Below are 19,866 nucleotides of genomic sequence, written 5' to 3' on the forward strand. Positions count from 1 at the left end.
AGGGAGGGGAGGGATGGGGGGAAAGCAAGCAGGAGGACAGGTGAGACAGCAGGACAGGTGAGGCGGGCCCTGAGGGGGGGGCGGGTGGGAGCCAGGTGAATGTACGGCTCTTGGCGGCCGAGGGGGGGCGGGCGGCAGGAGGAGGCAGAGGGCGGCGGAGGAGGAGCCCCCCAGCAGCGAGCGGCGAGCAACTGACCGCGGCCTTCTGACCAGGACCGGAGCAGGGCCCCAAGCCCCCGGGCCTGGTGGGGGACGCGCTTCTTCCCACACCCTGAGCCTCAGCAGCTCCAGCCAGCGGACCCGACGGCTGAGAGGTGAGTGTACCCCACTTTTGTCTCCTAGCTCGGGGTTCACTAGACTCGAGACTACTGCAGTGTCCTTCGTCCGTCCTGTAAGTGGGACCCCCACATACACACGCATGCAGATCAGATTCCCACCACTCCCCTTCCCTGTGCTTTCCCAACACCCCGGGTCTCTGGAATTGGTTTTAATTGGGAGGAAAGACAGAGAAGGAACTGCGGATGCCCCCCAACCCTGGGCGGAGGGTCCCCAGAAACTTTCTCTGCACTTCTCCTGGGATCAGACAGACAGGCGGCTTCGGGATGGAGAGGGGGTGAGGCGACGCTGAGCGTTTCCCCAGTCTCCTTCGTGACTTTAGGGGGAGACCCCAGACCGGACCGAGTTGAGGGAATGGAAACGCTGACGGACTCTAACTAGGACAACGCGCACCCCCCCACCCCGCGCCCCCTGGCGCGGTGGGTTGGCCCCAGGCCAGTTGCATGGGGGTTGGGGGGGCGCAGGAGGAGCCGCTGCTTGGGGGAAAGTTACCGGCTGGACTACGGTTTCTTGCGCTTCCAGAGCCGCGCTCTCTCCAGCGGTAGTGGGGCTCAGCAACAACCTCCGAACCGACATAGAACGACCTCTCTCTCCCCTGCCCCTCAATCCCACTCCCTTCCTTCAGGCTCCAGTACCGCCGCTACCTTTTCCACGCCAGCTCATGCCCCCAGAACCCGAGAGCCAAGGCGGGTGACTAGGAAGAATTCTCCTACCTACCGCCCGTCCCCCCACCGGCGCCGGCGCACCTGCCCCAGCCCAGAGTGGGGGTCGCTACAGTGTTGTTGTAGAACCTACAGAGTGAGCTTGGCAGAAGGCTGCCATTCAAAGGGGTGGGGGGCGCTGCTTTCAATTTCCAGCTTTCTCTCCCTCCTCCCACCCCATCCCAAGTAAGAGAGCGACGTGTCCCGGCCAGAGCGAGGTGGGGGCGGGAGTGGGGGGGCGGCGTGGGCAGCGGGTTGTGCCCGGACACGTGCCTGCCCAGGCGCCCCGGCCCTGCTGGTGTTTAGAGAGAGGGCGGGTCCCCTGCCCCCCGCCCCGCACAACCCCCACGTATCAAAGGGCGGCTGAGACGTGGTGAGACCTCGGGGCGCCCTGGGGGGCGGGGGGGCGGGGAGCCTGGGTCCGGAGCAGGGGAGGGGCAGAGGCGCCGGTGCTAGCTGACCCACAGGAAACGAGCGCTGCTGACCTAGTTTGGGACACCGGAAGTGGGTGCTGGGGAGAGGGGGAGACCGGCTGGCTGTCCTGGCTTCCGGGCCAGGTGGAGGGTGTTCTTGAATTGACCCCCGCCCGAATGCCTTGGAGACCCCTAGCTGCAGCCGAGAACGGGAATGAGTCAGCGCAGCTATTCCTCCTTCCCCCAACTTATTCCTGGAGGAGGGAGACCGCTTATCAGGGGCGGGGGAACCAGATTGGGCTGTGAGGGGTTAAACCAGGATGGGAACTGTCTGTTCCCTAAGGGAGTATGTGTGAGTGCGGGGATGAGGCCTGGAGGATTATGGGGTTGCCTCCTGCTGCCCTACACGCACCAACTGGTTTGGTCACCCCTGTACCCGCCTGGCACTGCTGGGAGAGCTGGCATGGAGTGGGCATCAGGTTGGGGAGGAGAGAGTGGGCATAAGGAGTGTTGCGCTGCACTAGAGAGGGACATACTTGTGACTATGTCTGGGTGGTAGTTAGTGTTTCTCCTTAGCGGTAACTGGGGAGAAGGGCAGGGGGCTCCCCCTGGAGCAGCTGATGAAACAAGGAGAAATCTCTGTCAGTGCCTCTGTCCCTGGCCCCGGGGACCCCAGCTCCCCCAGCGTGCCTCTGTTACATGGTTGCTGTGGGCACAGCACAACTAGCTGGCACCCCCAGACACTGTCCCCTCCCTTGGGTACCATACACCCCCAGCCTTGGCATAGGGGTCAAAAAGGGGTTAATACCACCAGAATGGGGCTCTGGGGAAGAAAGAAGGCAGTGCCCACTAGGCTCAGGTGTCAAGGAGACAGGCTTGCTCTAATGGGACTCTCATCACTACTCAGCCCTGGCTGATGTAGACCCCAGTATCTGGAAGACAGGTGCTGTCCCCTTCTTCCCCATGGTGCCCCCTGGCACCCAGGGCCCCCAGCTCCTCCTTGGCCTAGTGCCTGCCCAGGGAGGGCGCGGCGGGCAGCGGGGGCTGGGCTAACAATGCACCATCAGGCCCTTTGTGTGCCTGCACTTGGCACCCTGGGGAAGGGTGGGGGAGGGGGCCCAGCAGGCATGGGGGGCGGAGCACTCTGGGGTGGGGACAGTGAAGGCTGGGGGAGAGAAGCAGAGAATGAAAGCAGGTGGGGAGGAAAGGGAAGTAGGTCAGATAGGATGCCAGCCCCCCATTCCAAGCCAAGGCTGAGAAAACCAGCCCCTGATCCTATGGCTGCCTGCATGGCATCAGACTGAGGGACAGCCTAGGACTGGGCATTTCAGGTCAGAAGTCACTGCCCAGGGGACTGCTCAGATGGAGGAGGTTTGGCCTGGTACTGCCCCCCTTCTTAATGGCTAAGAGACCCAATTCTTCTGGCCCAAGACCAAGGTCCCAAGATGAGTAGTGAATGGGCTCCAGGCAGGGCACTGCCCTCTGACAGAAGCCTCTGGGCCTGCTGCGGGGCTTCCTGCCTCTGTCCCGCTTGGCTCCCTGACCTTCCTGAGAGTTAAGACTGCCCTGACACCAGGCCTTAGGGCCTATGCCTGTTTTGGCCTAGGGCAGGAGAGAACAGTGGGGGAGGAAGGTGGGGACAGGCAGATGGATAGGACCCTGGCATGGGGTGTGCCCGCCCTGGCCTCTTCCCCCTCCTTGTGCTGAGTAAACTCGTGAGTAAACTTGACGTTTTGCCCGGACAGTTTGAAGTTGCCTCGCTGCCCCCTCCCCCCCACCTCTTGCCAACACAGAAGCGGCCAGGCGCCAAGGCGGGCCTGGGGGACTGGGAGGTAGGGGATAGAGCTGCTGTCATCCACCATCAAGTGTTTGGTGGGGTGGGGACAAGAAAGACCCCCACACCCAGCCAGGCCCAGGTCTTGGCAAGAATCTTGGCTGGGGCCTGCAAGCATCTGTCCCAGAGCCTTGAGGAGCCCAGGAGAAGTGACTTCAAAGCAGGTCCTCTGCCCACTTCTGACCTCCACCCCTACTAGGGAAAGGTACCCAGCTACCACCTGGCCCCCTGAATTGCCATCTTTAATATTCACTGGCACAGGGACAAAGCTACCTTTAACAAATTCCCCAGGGAGACCAGAGAGGGCTGCCCTCTTCATCCTGTCCCACAGCTTAGGATGGACATCTTAGCCCTCTCTTCCCTGAGGCCTCCAGATACCATGGTTCTGCTCTGGAGGATAGCATTCTCATTTGCCAGCACTTGCCCTGACTACATCTGGCCTAACCCCACATATACCTCTACCATATTCACCATCAGGCCTAGCCCTGATCTCCCCAAGCCCCTTCCTTTGCCTGCTATCCTCCCCAGAACCAGGTCAGCCTTCAGAGCTTCCCAGTCAGCAAATACCTATGCCAGATTCAAGGTTTGAAGGTGCCCCAGGCAAAAGAGGGCTGATGGAGGCAAAAGAAACAGTGATCCCCATAAATATATCAATTTGCTATCTTTTGACATCACTGATTCCTCTTCTTCCTCCCAGGCCAACAGAATGACATGGGGAAATGCCATCCCAGTCCCTGACAGGCCTCAGAGTGGGGCTCCCCCAGGCCTTTACTTTCGACCTCATGTCTCTGGCTTCAATTTCCTTCCTGTTTCCACCGTCCCCCCAACTCCTCCCCACCCATATGCCCCTTTCAACAGACATCCTCTCCTCCTTCCTTCCTCCTTTCCTCCCCCTTTGCCTGGGAGCAGGGGTCCTCTTTCCTCCACCATGGACATCCTAGCCTTTTACCTCTTCTTAAACCTAGCCCCCTTGGAGATTCATGAGCAAGTCATCTGCCCTTCCCACCCATCAGCAAGGCTCTGGGGAAGAGGAGAACCCAGGGCTTCTCAAGGGGTACTACAACTCCCAAGGTACATACAAAGCAATTGTGGTGCACACTGGGAATTGTAGTCCTTGAGCTCTCAATTTGGCTGAGTCTGGAAGTGTTTCTTGATGAGGGTGAAAACCAGAACTGGGATGGGTTGGAATGTGGGTACCCTCTGCATCCCCCCACTTTATTCTTGCTATCGCATTGCCATGGGATGCCATGTACCTATGACTGACATCCATCTCCCTTGCTGAGACATGCTACCCGTCCTCACCTTAGGGCCCCACCCAAAAGATGCCCACACCCTGCCCTGCTGTCCCTGGCAGGGGTGAAACAGAGGGGCCCCATGAACTCCCTCCCTGCCCCCTGCCCTCTAGGCTGGTTCCCTCCCTTTATGGGGATCAAAGGGCAGAGAGCAGCCCCACCCCACTCCCTCACAGGCTGCAGGCACTAGGGCTCTCAGGAATTGCAGGGACTTTGGTGCCCAAGCAAATGCTTGGGCAGGGGGAATGCCGGGAGGTTGGCACCTGGTGGTAGGGAGAGACACTGGCCCCCACCCTGGGGTGTGGAGCCTTCATTAACTGCTCACAGGGCTGTCCATTGCCTCCTAGGCTCTCCCTGTGTAGGCCCTGACCAGTGTGCTACCTCTTGAGGGGGTGGCTTGAGAACAGGGTCTTAGGCCTTATCTGTAGGGCCTAGGGGCCTGGGCCCGTCAGACTGGCACCAAGGCACAGGGTGACCCTCCCCCACCTCAGGCCCACAGTTGGCATGGGGCGCTGGGAGCAGGGGGGTAGGAGGGAGAGGAGGGCAGGACTGCCAGCATCCTGGTGGGTAGGTGCCAACCGGGCCGGGAGCTGGTGAGGGGCAGCAGGCCAGCGGCATTGAGCCAGCAGCTGTTGGGGGAAAGGGGAGGGGATACTTTAGGGGGCATTTCTATGGTACCCCCAAGCCTAGCAGGACTTGGGATGGCCTAGTGTCTGGGGGACACTAGGGCACTCCTCATTCCAGGAATAAGGGACCCCAGGAGTTGTTTAAGTGAAACTTGGTGGCCCATCCATGTCTGGGCTCAGAGCCCTCCTGAGTTGCCCCTCAGGCCCAGGCGGGTCCCACCCAACCGGCCAGGGTGGCAGCAGCTTGCGCAAGGGGTGGGGCTAGGCGCTTCCCAGCAGATGCCCCCTCCCGGCTCCTTCCTCTTTCGGTGCCCACAGCTCCCCCAATCTGTCTATCCCCCTCAGGCCAGCTCTGTACCCCCTGATCCCCCTGGCTATTGGGGGCTGGCATGAGTGCTGCCCCCTGGCCTGGTTGGCAGGGGTTGGCGCCCGGGCAAGGAACTGTGGTATGTGAGTGGGTTTGGGGTGAGGCTATGGGGAGGGCGGGGTGCCGCCTTGCCCAGCCCCTGAGGGCCCCAGCCCAGTACAAGGTAGGGAGAATTCGGCCAGCTCCCAGGGGGACTGAGGAGCCTGCTGGGGTCTAGAAGGCCTCCTTGTGGTCCCCATCCCACATATTCTGAGGGGCTGGGACCCAGGCACCTGTCACCCCTGGCACTGACCGTCCAGGGTTCCCCTCCTCCCTCTTCTGGCCACTGCCGCCTCTGTCCCCTCCCCTCCCTTCTTCCTTCTCCTGGTCCCACCTCCAGTAGCCTCTCCCATTGCTCCTCCTCATCTCTGTCCTCCTGGACTGTCCCAGCTCCTACCTTTCCTACCCCTCACCTTTTTCCTCTTTTAGGACTGAGTAAGGACAGGAGCGGGTGGGTTCTGCTGGGGCTTCGGGCACCACAGGCAGAGACTCTGGGCCCTCTCCCACGCCGCCAGCCCTCCGGTAACCCCTCCCTCCAAGCTGGGGGGAGGGGGGACAGCACCCAGAGGGTTAAGGCTGTAGGGGGGAGGGGCTGGGCCAGGTCGTGGGCGGCCCCTTTGAAGGAGGGAGCTGGAGCGGGGAACAGCCACCCTACCTCCCCCCAAGCCTGGCCCTCCCCCACCTGTCCCAACCTGCTGCCCCCAGGGGCCAGGAGGAGTTGCCGCCAGGCCCCTCAGCATTCAGGTGAGTAGGCCCTGCTCTGGCTTGGGAGATCAGGCCCCAGGGGGGCTTGGAGGCCTAGAATTAGCCTAGGGTCAGAGGACTGAAAAACAGGCCAGGAAGAGGGTGCCCAGACTTCACAAGAGAGTTTAGGGAACTGAGGGCTTGAGAAGCAGGAATGTGGGGAGGCTTCAGTGTCTAAGGGGACCCGAGCGGATCAGGAGAGGCAGAAGAGCGGCCTATAGGGACTGAGTGATTGCTGGGCCAGGCCAGAAGGCTGGTCAGGCTGGCAGAGAGCCGGGCTCCAGAGATCGGGCTGGGGTGTCCTCTGGGGCTGGGGGGCTCAGGTTTCTGCCGGCGGCTTGGCGGGTGTGGGGTTACCAGCCAGCTCGGTTACCCAGCTGGAGACACTAGGCTGGGGGGAGGGGGTGGGCACAGGGCAGACCCTGGCACCTTGTGCGGTCTCCTCAGGCCCTAAGGGGAGCTGGCACTGTCCAGGCAGACCCTGCTGAGAATCCTGATGGCCAGAGTCTGCCCAAATGGACAATTGCCTGGTCCAGGGTGGGCACCCTCCGGGGAAAGTCCAGCAGCTCCAGGGCTGGAAACTCTGACGGGCACAGAGGCACAGGTTGTCCCTCCACCCCCACCCCACATCCGCTCTCGCTGCAAACCCCCCTCCACCACTTATTCTCCCCAACTGGCTCCCAAATTGTGGTCCCCTGCTTCATCCAAAAGTGGGGCGTGGATGCCCTAAACTCAACCATCTTTTGGCAAGACCAGGTGTTGGAGGGCAGGCCTGGCCCCTGATTTAATTCCTCTGCCTCTCTCCACCCCTCACATGCCTGGGGAGAAGGGAAGGGATGCTCGAAGCAGGGGGCCAATGGAGACAGTGGAGAGGTTTGAGCAAGAGAGAACCAAGGGGAAGAGAAAGGAGAGGCGGGGACAGTTCCTGGGAGGAGGCCTAGGGACACTGATGTGGTGGAGAGGGTGCGGAGTTCAAGGAGGGCTGAAGGAAGGAATGCAAAGGGTGGACTTGCGGAGGGAAGACAAGGGTCGAAGGAGGCAATGAGAACAAGGAGGCCAAGAGAAGGGCAAGAGTAGAGGCTGGCTGATGGCAGGGAATACCCAAAGGTGGTGGTGCGAAGGCTGGGAGAATTGCCCCCATTCCTTCCTCCGCCATCTTTTATCTCCCTCATATTTCCCTTGATGGAGACTAAGGGGCTATGGGCAAGGGCTTGTGTCATGGAAAGAAAATGTAGGGAAGCATTAAGGTCTACCTCATTTCAGGAGCCCCAGAACCAGGACTGGGGGATTTGGAGCTGGGTAGAGACTTAACCCCCACAGCACCGGGAAGCAGCCAACTCCCCTCGCCTCCTTCCCCCTTCGTGGCTTGCGGTCTCTCTTCCCCGCCTCGGCCCCCAGGAAGTGTGAGTGCTGGGGGTGGTGAGGTTAGGAGGGGAAGCGTCATATGGGGGATGGGGAAGGCATGCACAAGCTTGGAGGGGCTGGGGTGGGGAGAGAAGAGCTCCATAAATGTCAGAGCATCCCTGGGCAAAGAACCTCTTCTTTGAAGCCCTTCTAGTCCTCATGTGAGAAGAGGTTCAGCCCCTTTACCTTCCCTCCCCAACTGGGCAATCCAGATGGCTTCGGCCCCTGGGCCCCAGAGGCCCTGAGAAGTGGTGGAGGAAGCTGGAGAATAAGGATTCCTGGGTCCCTTAGGACTTTGGACTGGCTGTCCAATTTCCCCACCCCCCTGGTCCAGACGCAGGCCAAAGCCCTGGCTTCGTGCAAACTTAGTTCCAAAAAAACAGGAAGAGAACCTGAGGCTGGAGTTGGGGTGGGGGTTGGAGGGAGAAAGGAGACAGAAGTAAGGGGGAGGGGTGGCCAGCCAAGGCACCAGGAGCGTTGGGAAGAGCCTCAGGTCTCTCCATCATCCCTGGCAGGAAGATGTTACAGCCTGGTCCTCATCCTCCCTCACCCCAAGCTGCTGCTCCTGGAGAAGCCTGGCCAGGCCCCTCTCAGGCTCCCTGGCAGAGCCTAGAGGTAGGGGCCTTGGAACCTGGGGAGGGGGGGCTCTGTGTGCCTGTGTCTCAGGCCCATATCTATTTTCTCCGCCGCTAATCCTGGTTCTGCCTGCTGCCCCCCACACTAAGCCTCACTCCCCTAATCCCCAGGGTGGGGAAAGGGGGGCCAGCTTTACTCAGCTGCCCTGTTCAGGGCCTCCTATCCCTGCCCTTCGGCTGGCTCAAGCCAGCAGTGTTGGCCCTAGTGGCCCCCAGCCCTGCACTGGACCCTGTCAGCATCTGGAAAGAGTTCCTGTCTCCCTTTTCTTTCCAAGACCGGGCCAGTGGCCTCCACCTTTTGGTTTCTTGGTGCTGGACATACCCTGCCAGGTGCCCTTGAGCACTGAAGGGTAGGTGATAGGCACTCCCACCTTTACCCCCTCCCAACTTTCTCACCCTGAAGTCTTCCCCCAACCAAAGATAGGGCAGGCTTGACTCAGGGCCCAGTTTCAAGAGAGCTGCCCACCGGCTTGGCCGGTCTAGCAGGCCTGACAGTGAGGGGAGCCTGGGGGGGTGGCGGGAAAGAGGGGAGTGATGGGGCGGGGCCCCCAGTTCTTCCCCCTACCAGGCAAACAGACCAAACAGACCTTGCCCGGTTCCCTGGCACAACTGCACCCCCAACCACCACACACGCCCATGCCCACGAGGTCTTAGCAAGAGGGGGCATGCCAGACTGGGTGGGGATGGGCCGCCTTCATGGGGCGTCAGGGGACTGGGCCCTCTGGGATGCAGAGGTGGGAAAGGTGCCCAAGGTGGGGTGGGCACCCTGGCACCAGTGCCCTACCCTGGCAGAAAGAAGGGACGCCTTCGCCCCACCCATCCCTCCCAGATGATGGGCCTAGGAGGGCCCCTTGGCCTGGTTGGCACCACCATAGCTCCAGGTGGCACCTATATTGGCATGGGTGCTAGAACCCTGGGTAAGGGTTAGGGGAGTTTCCCAGAAGCTAGAGAACCTTATGAACACCCTCTCCTTCCCACGCATGTCCTCTGCCTCTCCCCCTCTTTCATTGCTACCTCTTGGCCATGGGCATTGGATTTGGGCCTAAGGAGTTAAACACCCACCCTTGCCCAATCCCTGTGTGAGTTGCGTGGTGAACGAGCCTGAGCCTGTGACCTGACAGTGAGGTCAGCCAATCAGCGCCCCCACCACACCAAGTTGCCACGGAGACCGGCCCTGGGGTGGGAGAAAGGAGGCGGGCTTAGCAGCGGGAATGGGTGGGGTGGGCAGGGAAGGAGGGAGAGGGATGGGGTGAGCCACGTGCCTGCCAGTGCCCAGCTCCCAGCCAATGGACAGCGAGGACAGCCCCACCCATCCCCCTTAGGAAGGACAGGATCCACTTGGGCCCAGGAGGGTGCCTACTGCTGCTTAAGTGGCTACAGCCACTGTTGCTGCTGCTCCTCCTGCTGCTGCTGCCCACCTGGCTTTTGTTTGTTCCCAAGTCTGGGGGCCATTTGCCACTTGTACCATTTGTAAAGTACAGTCAGGAGGATTAAAGGGAGCAGGGAGAGCTCTCAGATGGCTTGGTTCCTAGGGAGAGAAGTGGTTTGAGGACTTAAGGTGGAAACAGGTGGGCTATCTAAGGGTGCCTAGATGTGGCTTACAAGCAAAGACGGACATGCGGGTGCTGCTCACCTAAGGTTTCTGTGTAGGAGCCCTGGCCTTGCAATGAAGGGGGCAGGCAGGGAGGCAGACACAGAGAATGCAGTTCTTGTGTCCTAAAGAGAAAATCTGTGGCCGGGTGCGGTGGCTCAAGCCTGTAATCCCAGCACTTTGGGAGGCTCAGACGGGCGGATCACGAGGTCAGGAGATCGAGACCATCCTGGCTAACACGGTGAAACCCCGTCTCTACAAAAAAATACAAAAAACTAGCCGGACGAGGTGGCGGGCATCTGTAGTCCCAGCTACTCGGGAGGCTGAGGTAGGAGAATGGCGTAAACCTGGGAGGCAGAGCTTGCAGTGAGCTGAGATCCGGCCACTGCACTCCAGCCTGGGCGACAGTGCGAGACTCTGTCTCAAAAAAAAAAAAAAAAAAAAAAAATTTGTGGCTTAACTCCCCCATTCACTCCCCCACCCCCCCAAGAAAAACCTTTCCCCATCAATGGCCAGGGCTGAACAGCTGCTGACGCGGCAGAGGGGACACTGACAAAATATCAGTGGGACTTGCCCTAAGGATCAACAGGGGTAGTCTTTAATATTACATATGAGGAACAGGCCTCCTCAGGAAAGGAAGTGACTTATCCAAAGTCATGTAGCTAGTAGTAGCCTGGTTCCCTCAGGGTGATTTGAGGGAGGGAGGCTGACCTGTCCCCAAGTAGTTTTCTTAACAGAGGCCATCTGTATAGTGGAATCTGACCCCAGGCTAGGCCAAGGCCAGAACATTTATTGAATCCCCACTGTGTATCAGGCATTGTGCCATATTTGGTCTCATTTAACCCTCACCACAACTCTAGGAGTCAGGTGGAATTATCCTATATTACAGACGAGGAAGGCGGCTCAGAGATTAAATCACTTGTTTAAGGTCATGGAGCTAACTGGTGGCAGAGACAGGATTCAAACTCAAACCTGGCTGACTCCAGAGCCCAGCTCTTTCCAGGCCCCAGCACTGTCTCCAGTTGCTCCAGACCCACAAAATGTCAGGGCTGAAGGGCTGAGCCATTGGGGCCACTACTTCCACCCCCTCTTTGCACAGCTGAGGAAATGGAAGCACAGAGAGAAATGACTTTCCCAAGGTCATTCAGCAAGATAGTGGCAGAGCCAGGATTTAAAGCAGGTCTCACCCCCTTCCAGGCCCCAACCCCTGCCCACACCTCTGCCAGCCTTGGGATGGCTGGCTGCTCTGCACCCACCTCCTGTGGCTGGGCGTTGGAGGGTAAAGGATAGAGAGCAGGACCAAGGCCCTCTGGAGATGTGGCTCTCCTGGAATACGGAGAGAGGGGTGGCAGTAGCTGAGGGGGAGTTGGGGGGTGGGACTGGAACTTGGCCTATTGGCAGTGGGGGAGGGGGCGGGGGCGATGCTTATCTGTGCGGGGCAGGAAGCAACCGCGCCAGCCAGTGACACCCCAGCAAAGGGTGGCTGCTCCTTGGCCCCATGGGGGAGGGGAGGATGTGGGGGGAGGGATGCTGGGAGCTGTGTTTCCCGTTTGGCCTCAAGAAGCGGGGGATCTAGAAGGGGAGATGAACCTTTGGTAGCCAGGGGAGGGGCACGAGGAGGAAGAGGATGATGCTTGGAAGCTGCCTTCTCTTGTTTGCATATGTTTTACAGTGTCCTAGCCGCTTTGGAGAGAGATAACTTGAGTTAAAGCACCTGTCTGTGCCTGGCCTCCAGCAGATATTGGTCCAGTGTGAGTCTGAACTCTCTCATTGGCCTCTCCCCAGGTTATGAGGAGGTTTCACTACAAAGACCGTTACCTCACTTTTCAAATGACTGAGGCCAGCTGCCAGTACCACCCCCGGTCCTTCAGCCAATTCTTTATGAAGCCTGAACCAGGACCCAGGCATCTTAGCTCCCAGTCCACTGCTCCTTCCAAAGAGATGGGGAAGGGGGCAGGTGACACAGATGGACCTCTATGAAAAGGCCAGAAAGGCAGGGCTCCTGCTGCCACAGAGGCAGAATAGAACAGTGTAGTGGTTAGGAACAAGGACCGGGCCCACTGCCTGAATTCAAATACTGTTCTGCACTTAACTTGGAAAATCACTTCACCTGTCTGAACCTCAGTTTCCTTGTCTGTGAAACAGATGATGATCATACTTTGGAGGGTTTTGGAAGATGAAATGAGTGTAAAGTACGCAGAAGGGTGACTGGCATGTAGTCATCCTTCAATAAGTATTGGCTAAAGTTGGTCCTCTTTCCCCAGACCCCTATGGGCTGAGCGCTCTTAACCTCCCCTCTATTTGACTCTGCAGGAGAAGATGGGGAGCCCCGAGGATGACCTGATTGGGATTCCATTCCCGGACCACAGCAGTGAGCTCCTGAGCTGCCTCAATGAGCAGCGCCAGCTGGGCCACCTATGTGACCTCACCATCCGGACGCAGGGCCTTGAATACCGCACCCACAGGGCTGTGCTAGCTGCCTGTAGCCACTACTTCAAGAAGCTATTCACTGAGGGTGGTGGCGGAGCTGTCACGGGGGCCGGGGGCAGCGGGACAGCCGCTGGGGGAGCAGGAGCAGGCGTGTGTGAGCTGGACTTTGTAGGGCCAGAGGCACTAGGCGCCCTCCTTGAATTTGCCTATACAGCCACACTGACCACCAGCAGCGCCAACATGCCAGCTGTGCTCCAGGCTGCCCGCCTGCTGGAGATCCCGTGTGTCATCGCTGCTTGCATGGAGATTCTGCAGGGCAGTGGGCTAGAAGCTCCCAGCCCAGACGAGGATGACTGTGAGCGAGCCCGCCAGTATCTGCAGGCCTTTGCCACAGCCACAGCCTCTGGAGTTCCCAATGGTGAAGACAGTCCTCCACAGGTGCCCCTCCCACCACCTCCACCACCGCCACCTCGGCCTGTTGCCCGCCGCAGCCGCAAGCCCCGGAAAGCTTTCCTGCAAACCAAGGGGGCCAGAGCAAACCACCTAGTCCCTGAGGTGCCCGCAGTACCTGCCCATCCCTTGACCTATGAGGAGGAGGAGGTGGCGGGTAGAGTGGGCAGCAGTGGGGGCAGTGGGCTGGGGGACAGCTACAGCCCTCCCACAGGAACCGCCTCCCCTCCTGAGGGGCCCCAGAGCTACGAACCCTATGAGGGTGAGGAAGAAGAAGAGGAGCTGGTATATCCCCCAGCCTATGGGCTGGCGCAGGGTGGCGGGCCCCCGCTGTCCCCAGAGGAGCTGGGCTCAGATGAGGATGCCATCGATCCTGACCTGATGGCCTACCTAAGCTCCCTGCACCAGGACAACCTGGCACCAGGCCTGGACGGCCAAGACAAGCTGGTGCGCAAACGCCGCTCCCAGATGCCTCAGGAGTGTCCTGTCTGCCACAAGATCATCCATGGGGCGGGCAAACTGCCTCGCCACATGAGGACCCACACAGGCGAGAAGCCTTTTGCCTGCGAGGTCTGCGGTGTTCGATTCACCCGGTGAGCAGCAAGTGGGGAAGGGCCCGGCAGGGGTCGTGGGTAGGGGACAGGGTGGGAGGAGAGGGGGAAGGAGTTAGGAGACCCGAGGTGGAGGTAGGTGGTCGTGGAGGGACTGGGACATGAGTGGGTTACTGGAATGAGGAGAGCAGAATAAAACAAGCCAGCGGGGGGTGGGTCTGGAGCATGAAGGATTTGGTGCCCAGGAGGGCAGTGCTGGAAGCAGAGGAGTGGATAATGGCAAGCCCTCGTTAAGCTAGAGGTGAGCCAGCAGGGTATGCTGGGGCAATAGTGGGGTAACAAATGGTGAGGGACAGGGATGGGACAAGGCCAGGGTGGTATGACCAGAAGGAGCCAGGGATCCCATCCTGAACACCTCCCTGCCCCTCACCCCTGCCTGTGCCAGGAACGACAAGCTGAAGATCCACATGCGGAAGCACACGGGAGAGCGCCCCTACTCATGCCCGCACTGCCCAGCCCGCTTCCTGCACAGCTACGACCTCAAGAACCACATGCACCTGCATACGGGGGACCGGCCCTATGAGTGCCACCTGTGCCACAAGGCTTTCGCCAAGGAGGACCACCTGCAGCGCCACCTCAAAGGCCAGAACTGCCTGGAGGTGCGCACCCGACGGCGCCGCAAGGACGATGCACCACCCCACTACCCGCCACCCTCTACGGCTGCTGCATCCCCCGCTGGCCTCGACCTCTCCAATGGCCACCTGGACACCTTCCGCCTCTCTCTAGCTCGATTCTGGGAGCAGTCAGCCCCCACCGGGCCCCCGGTCTCTACCCCGGGGCCCCCTGATGACGATGAGGAGGAAGGGGCACCCACCACACCCCAGGCTGAAGGTGCTATGGAGTCCTCTTAAAGAGGGACGAGGGCCAGGCTGAAGCAGCACAAGGCCGGGGACACCCATGCCAAGCAGTGGGAGCACGCAGGACAGACACAGCAGGGGTCTGGGGCACGGAGCCTTGCTGGTGTCAGCATCAGCCCTTCCTCCCAGAGCCCTCATTCCAATTCCGAGCTAAGAAGGTATTGGGGCAGAGGCTCCCCAAATTGGGGTGATCCCCCAAGGAGTGATACATATATTGTGTATATATTTACAGCTCTATTGTAAAAGTGGGGTCCCTGTCCCCAGCTGCTCCTGGGGAGTAGAAGCAATAATGTATTTCTGATTTGTGGGTCCCACTTCGGCTATGCGGGTTTCTAGGGGGTGGGGGCTTGGGACCAAAGCCTTGCCCCGCCCCTCTGCCCCTTGGGGGTTTTGGCTGTGTAAGGGGGTGAAGGACTGCCCCTCCCTTCCGAGACCCCTCCTTCCTGGTTTCTGTTCCTTTTTCCTGGCAGTGAATTATGCAAAGGGGGCCGGCAAAGGAAGGGTAGGTGGGGGAAAGCCAGGTGGAAGCTTGAAAGACTGGGGGACTGGGCCTGTAAGGAAGGAGCCATCCCAGTCCCCCTCCGCCCTGCTCCCGGCGCTGAGTCATGGGGTCGCGGAGAAGAAGGGGGCAGGGTGGCCTGATTGGCTCGCCCGCCCCTGGGGGCAGTGGAGAGGGGCCCCGCCCAGCTAGGGGAGCCGCTCCGTTCCACTCCCCTCCCTGTCCCTCCCTCCCCGCGGCCCTGGGCAGGGAATGTCTTGTTCCCGCCGCTCCCTCCCCGGGGCCAGAGGGCAGGGCGGGCCGGGCGGCGTCCTACCCTCTTCTCCTCCTCCCCATCTCCTCCCCGCCCAGGTGCGAGCCGGAGCCGCCGCCACCGCTGCCGCCCCTGACTCACGCCGCCCCCGGGCTGGCGCAGCGAAGGGTGTGGGACAGGGTGAGGGGTTGGAAGAGCCTTGTGGAGAGCGGGCGAGCCGGCGCCATCTGGCGGCCATGCCCTGAGCGGGCGAGCGCCCCCCGCGGCCACTGGAGCGAGCTGTCTTCTCCTCAGCCACCCCAGCTGGTGAGCGGCGCCCCCTTGCCAAGGCAGTGGGCACAGAACTTCTCGCTTGGCCGCAGGGAAAGGGGCTGCGGACCTGTGGGAAAGTGATCCCCTTCCCAGATCCTTGCCAGCTGGGCTTCCTGTCAGGCAGGGGAGAATAATCCCTTCACTCTTCTCTTAGGATTGAATCCACCCCCATTCTGTACATAGCCTCTTCTGTTGGTCTTGAAATCTAGTTTCAGATTTTTAACTACCCAATTCTGCTGGGGGTGGGGGACACCCCCCCTTCCTCGCTGGGTGCTGGACCCCTTTTGCAGCCTGGGCTCTGCCTTGCACTATTTCCCCTTCCTGGCCTGACGGCTCCTCCCCCTCCTTAAAAGGGGCAGGTTCAGGGGCCCGGTGCTCTTCCTCCCTTCCATGCACCCCCATGCCCATTTGCACAGCTGCCCAGGTACCCCTAACAGTGGGGAGGGGTCACAGGGAGGGGGTAGCGGGACCAGTCCCTGTATCTATTTAAAAAGTGATGATGTAATATATTGGGGTGGCAGGGAGGTCGGGTTGTCCTGGGCCTCATCTTAGCATTTCAGGTGATGGGGGGAGCCCAGGGCTGGGGAGACCTGGGGCCCAGCCCCAGAGAGTGGGGACAATGTGGCCTCCTTTCTCCCTACTTTCGGCTTTCCCAGTCAGTGCCTTAGGGGGAGAGGCACTCCCCCCGTCCTATTCCCCTCCCCCCATCCCAACCCCCCGACCAAGGGTGTAAGCGACAGGAAGAAATAATAATAATTTAAGATTCACACTTGTGTCCACTTTTGGTTTATTTGGGGGGTAGGTGGGAAGGATCAGGAGGAGAGGGAGGTGAGAGAGGGACTGAGGGTTCTGAAGCTGGAGTGGGGGCTGCTTTGGGGGCGGAGGATGTCTCAGGTGGTCTGTGGGGCTCAGGGCTGGTGAGAATGCTAATAGGCTGATGGGCTTCAGGTAAGGGCTGCTGCCCGTGCTTTCTCTGCTGAGGCCCCTTCTCCTCATCCAGGTCACTAGTGAGGAGAGGAAGGGTGTGGCTGGATCACCCACCTTCTGTCTTCACAGGTGCATCCCTGCCCCCTGCCCTGCCCCATCTGTTCAGATCCAGCTCCTGTTCTTTATGAGGAACTCCTGCTCTCTCAGACCCACGAGGCATACCAGCCCATGGCTGTAGATATTTTCTGATTTTAGGCTGATGCTGAGCAGGGGCAGTGACTTGCCTGAGGCCACATGGCTAGGAAGGGCGGAACCACTAGTGACCTCAGTGGTCACACCTGCTCAAGGCTCAAGCTGTCCCCTCTGCTGACCCAGCTTATCCTTTCACTGGGCCCTCTAGAACCTCTGAAAAGAAAGCTTTGCTTCCCCTTCAACCTCTCGACTCATCACGACCTCCACCGTCCCATTCACACTGGAATGTGCCCACTGGACAGTTTTATTTGCAGTCCTCCCAAGAGGAGGTAGCTTAACCTTCTCAAACCCAGCTGGCCCCTAGTGATTTTTGCAAAGCCCCTGGCTGCCACGACAGCTATATCACCAGTGCTGTGGCTGTCTCCTTAGGCCTGCCAGACACCTGCCACATCTGTTTAAGATGCCGGCTCTGGACTCCTGCTGTTTGTATGGTCCTACAACCTCCTCGTTAGAGGACCCATCCAATTCTCTGGCCTCTCAATCCCTAACCTCCTTGGTCCTATTGACTGTCATCTCTGTTCCCACTCAGACGTCCTCCTCAGCCTTGGCCCTTCACTGGATTCATTCCAGAGTTCTTCCCTGGCCATGGCCCCCTCTCTGAGCCCCTCCTGTTAGGCAGCTCTCCCTCCTGGCCACTGCCCCTGTTCTAACACGTCATCAAGACAGAGACCCTGGGCTGCCCCCAGGGGCCTTAGCCCCACCTCTTCACCAGTCATCTTAGACACTCTTACCAAAGACAGCTCAATTCTCACTCCATCTTGTCCTCCTGACCTGCCCAGAAAAAGCCCTCCACCCGTGAATCCTGTTCATGGCTACCACACATGCCAGAGAAAATCACATAACCAAGCGCACTGGAGCAATCATTACAGGTTACGGCTTCCAGCATCATCTGGGCCTTTGACGCTACCTGGAAATCCCTTAACCTCCCCAGTCGGCTTCTTTGCACACTTGCCACAGTAGGTCTTTCAACCTCTACCACCCACTCCTTGAAATCTTTATTCCACTCCCAGCCGCCTGCTCTGCTCTCTCAGCAGGTGCTCTTGCCTCCTCCTCCCCAGAGAGAAGCAAGGCCTCCAGGCTGGAGTGGGCTCAGCTGCTCAGGGGAAAGTATACTCTCCCCTCTGCCTCTGCCAGCCTGCTCCTTTCTAAGGCAGGCCACCTGGTCCACCTGGCCCTGGAACCCAAACCTCCCTCCCCAACGCTCTTTTACACTGCCTAAATGCTCAAATCTTCCTGTCCTTAGATCTAGAAAACGCTTTTAGTGCTGACTCCCCTTCAAGCTACTTTCTTGCTCTGTGAAGCTAACTCTGTCTTTCTCTTCACCATCAAGCTTACATTTTTTCAAACTACAGCACTCATTAGATTAAAAGCATTATCAAACTCCTGGCAACAGTGATTCAGGAGCCACATACCATATTTCTGAGTCCTTTTAATTTGTATGTATGTATGTATGTATGTATTTAGAGATGGAGTCTCTCTCTGTCACCCAGGCTGGAGTGCAGTGGCGCGATCTCGGCTCACTGCAACTTCCGCCTCCTGGGTTCAAGTGATTCTCCTGCCTCAGCCTCCCAAGTAGCTGGGATTACAGGCGCCTGCCACCATGCCTAATTTTTTGTATTTTTAGTAGAGACAAGGTTTTACCATGTTGGCCAGGCTGGTCTCAAACTCCTGACCTCAAGTGATCCACCTGCCTCAGCCTCCCAAAGTGCTAGGATTATAGGCGTGAGCCACCGAGCCCAGCCTTTCTGAGTCTTCTTTACCTGACAGCCCTCAACCCATCATGACAGATCCAGTTTTGGTCTTCCCGATGCCATGAAAAACATTCCCACAAGCCACTCCAGTGATTTCCTAACTGCCTGTCACCTGTCTTCACATGATCCTACTTGATTTCTATTTTTTTTTTTTTAATCTTCTCATTTTTCGAGACTAGGTCTCGTACTATTGTCCAGGCTGGAGTACAGTGGCACAATCTTGGCTCACTGCAGTCTCGGCCTCCCTGGCTCAGTGATCCCTCCCACCTTAGCCTCCTTAGTAGCTGGGACTAAAGATGTATGTCACCATGTCCAGCTAATTTTTATATTATTACTTATTTATTTATTTATTTATTGATACCAATCCTCCCATTCATTTAGCCCAGGCTAAAATGCAGTGGCACAGTCTTAGCTCAATGCAACTTCTGCCTCCCAGGTTCAAGCAATTCTTCTGCCTCAGCCTCCTGAGTAGCTGGGACTACAGGTGTGTGCCACCATGCCTGGCTGATTTTTGTAGTTTTAGTAGAGATGGGGTTTCACTATGTTAGCCAGGCTGGTCTTGAACTCCTGACCTTAAGTGATCCTCCCGCCTCAGCCTCCCAAAGTGCTGGGATTACAGGCGTGAGCCACCCTGCCCTGCCAAGTTTTTGTATTTTTAGTAGAGATGGGATTTTGCCATGTTGCCCAGGCTGGTCTCAAACTCCTGGACTCAAGAGATCGGCCCACCTGGGCCTCCCAAATTGCTGAAATTACAGGTGTGAGCCACTGTGCCCATCCCCCCACTTGATTTCATAAGTTTGCCTCTCCTGCTTTCTTGAGCCTCTCCCCTCCCTGTCCCCTCCCACTCTCCCGCCATGCCCTCTGCCAGGATGATCTAGCTCATCCTCTCTCTTACAGTCTCTAGCTCAGCCACCCCCCAAAAATATACCTCCAGCCCGGAGCCCTGCCCTTTTCTAACTACCCCCCTGGGCATCTCCAGCTGGATGCCCTACAGACACCTCAAAGATCTCAAACTGGGCCAGTCGTCTTTCACCAGAACCTGTTTATCTTCCTGCCCTAACACCTGCCCAGGCCCAAGCATAGAAATCCCAGTCACACTCAGCACCTCAGTCCTGAGGCCATCACGAACTCCTAGACTAAGACAGGCTCCTCTCTGACCTCCCTGCTCCTGCCCAACCTCCACTCTGCCTTCTTCGTTTATGGTCTTAAAAGACAAATATGAGCATATCACTTTCCAACCTAAGCTTTTCAAATGACAAGTTAAGGTTCTTGCCCCTCTCTTCCCACCTTGACTTCCAACCTCATCTCCCAGCATTCTCTGAGGTCTCTACCCAGTCACACCCATCCCTTGGGCTCTACCCTTCTGAATGCCTCACATTCTCCAAACCCACACAGGCCTCCCCTTGGAATGCTTTCCTCTACTTCTCAGCCTAACAAACCACCAAGTTGCACCCAAAATCCAGCCCATGGCCAGGCACCATGGTTCATGCCTATAATCCCATAATCCCAGCACTTTGGAAGGCCAAGGTGAGAGGATGGTTT

The 19,866-nt window shown here is 58.7% G+C and overlaps 2 protein-coding genes across 5 annotated transcripts in view; one reads left to right on the top strand and one right to left on the bottom strand.

The window, feature by feature from the left end:
• Positions 1-16,163, top strand: ZBTB7B (zinc finger and BTB domain containing 7B). 4 transcript variants are annotated; one of them, XM_025395595.1, is made up of 6 exons: positions 1-40; positions 214-314; positions 7,616-7,755; positions 8,272-8,371; positions 12,296-13,455; positions 13,859-16,163. In XM_025395595.1, exons 4-6 carry the CDS (start codon positions 8,276-8,278, stop codon positions 14,322-14,324), a joined length of 1,722 nt encoding a protein of 573 aa, XP_025251380.1. In that variant the 5' UTR covers positions 1-40; positions 214-314; positions 7,616-7,755; positions 8,272-8,275; the 3' UTR covers positions 14,325-16,163. The 4 variants fall into 4 exon arrangements, with proteins under 4 accessions (XP_025251380.1, XP_025253083.1, XP_025252287.1 ...); XM_025397298.1 differs by lacking the exons at positions 7,616-7,755; positions 8,272-8,371 and adding an exon at positions 11,655-11,733 and having other exon boundaries at positions 1-57; XM_025398027.1 differs by lacking the exon at positions 8,272-8,371 and having other exon boundaries at positions 28-57; positions 13,859-16,161.
• Positions 16,158-19,866, bottom strand: part of DCST2 (DC-STAMP domain containing 2) — a 14,950-nt gene continuing 11,241 nt past the window's right edge. Inside the window, exon 15 of the mRNA XM_025388893.1 lies at positions 16,158-16,398. Coding sequence (XP_025244678.1) covers positions 16,182-16,398 — 217 coding nt within the window. The 3' untranslated portion in view covers positions 16,158-16,181. The remainder of the gene's footprint in view (positions 16,399-19,866) is intronic.

The sequence above is a fragment of the Theropithecus gelada genome, chromosome 1, assembly GCF_003255815.1.
Source record: "Theropithecus gelada isolate Dixy chromosome 1, Tgel_1.0, whole genome shotgun sequence".
Taxonomy (NCBI): Eukaryota; Metazoa; Chordata; class Mammalia; order Primates; family Cercopithecidae; genus Theropithecus; species Theropithecus gelada.

Excerpts from the sequence above, each read along its gene's own strand:
- ZBTB7B (XM_025395595.1), top strand. The coding sequence starts at position 8,276 with ATGTTACAGCCTGGTCCTCATCCTCCCTCACCCCAAGCTGCTGCTCCT. Across the intron at positions 8,372-12,295 it reads CTCCCTGGCAGAGCCTAGAG|GAGAAGATGGGGAGCCCCGA; the intron begins GTAGGGGCCTTG and ends TTGACTCTGCAG. Across the intron at positions 13,456-13,858 it reads TGCGGTGTTCGATTCACCCG|GAACGACAAGCTGAAGATCC; the intron begins GTGAGCAGCAAG and ends TGCCTGTGCCAG.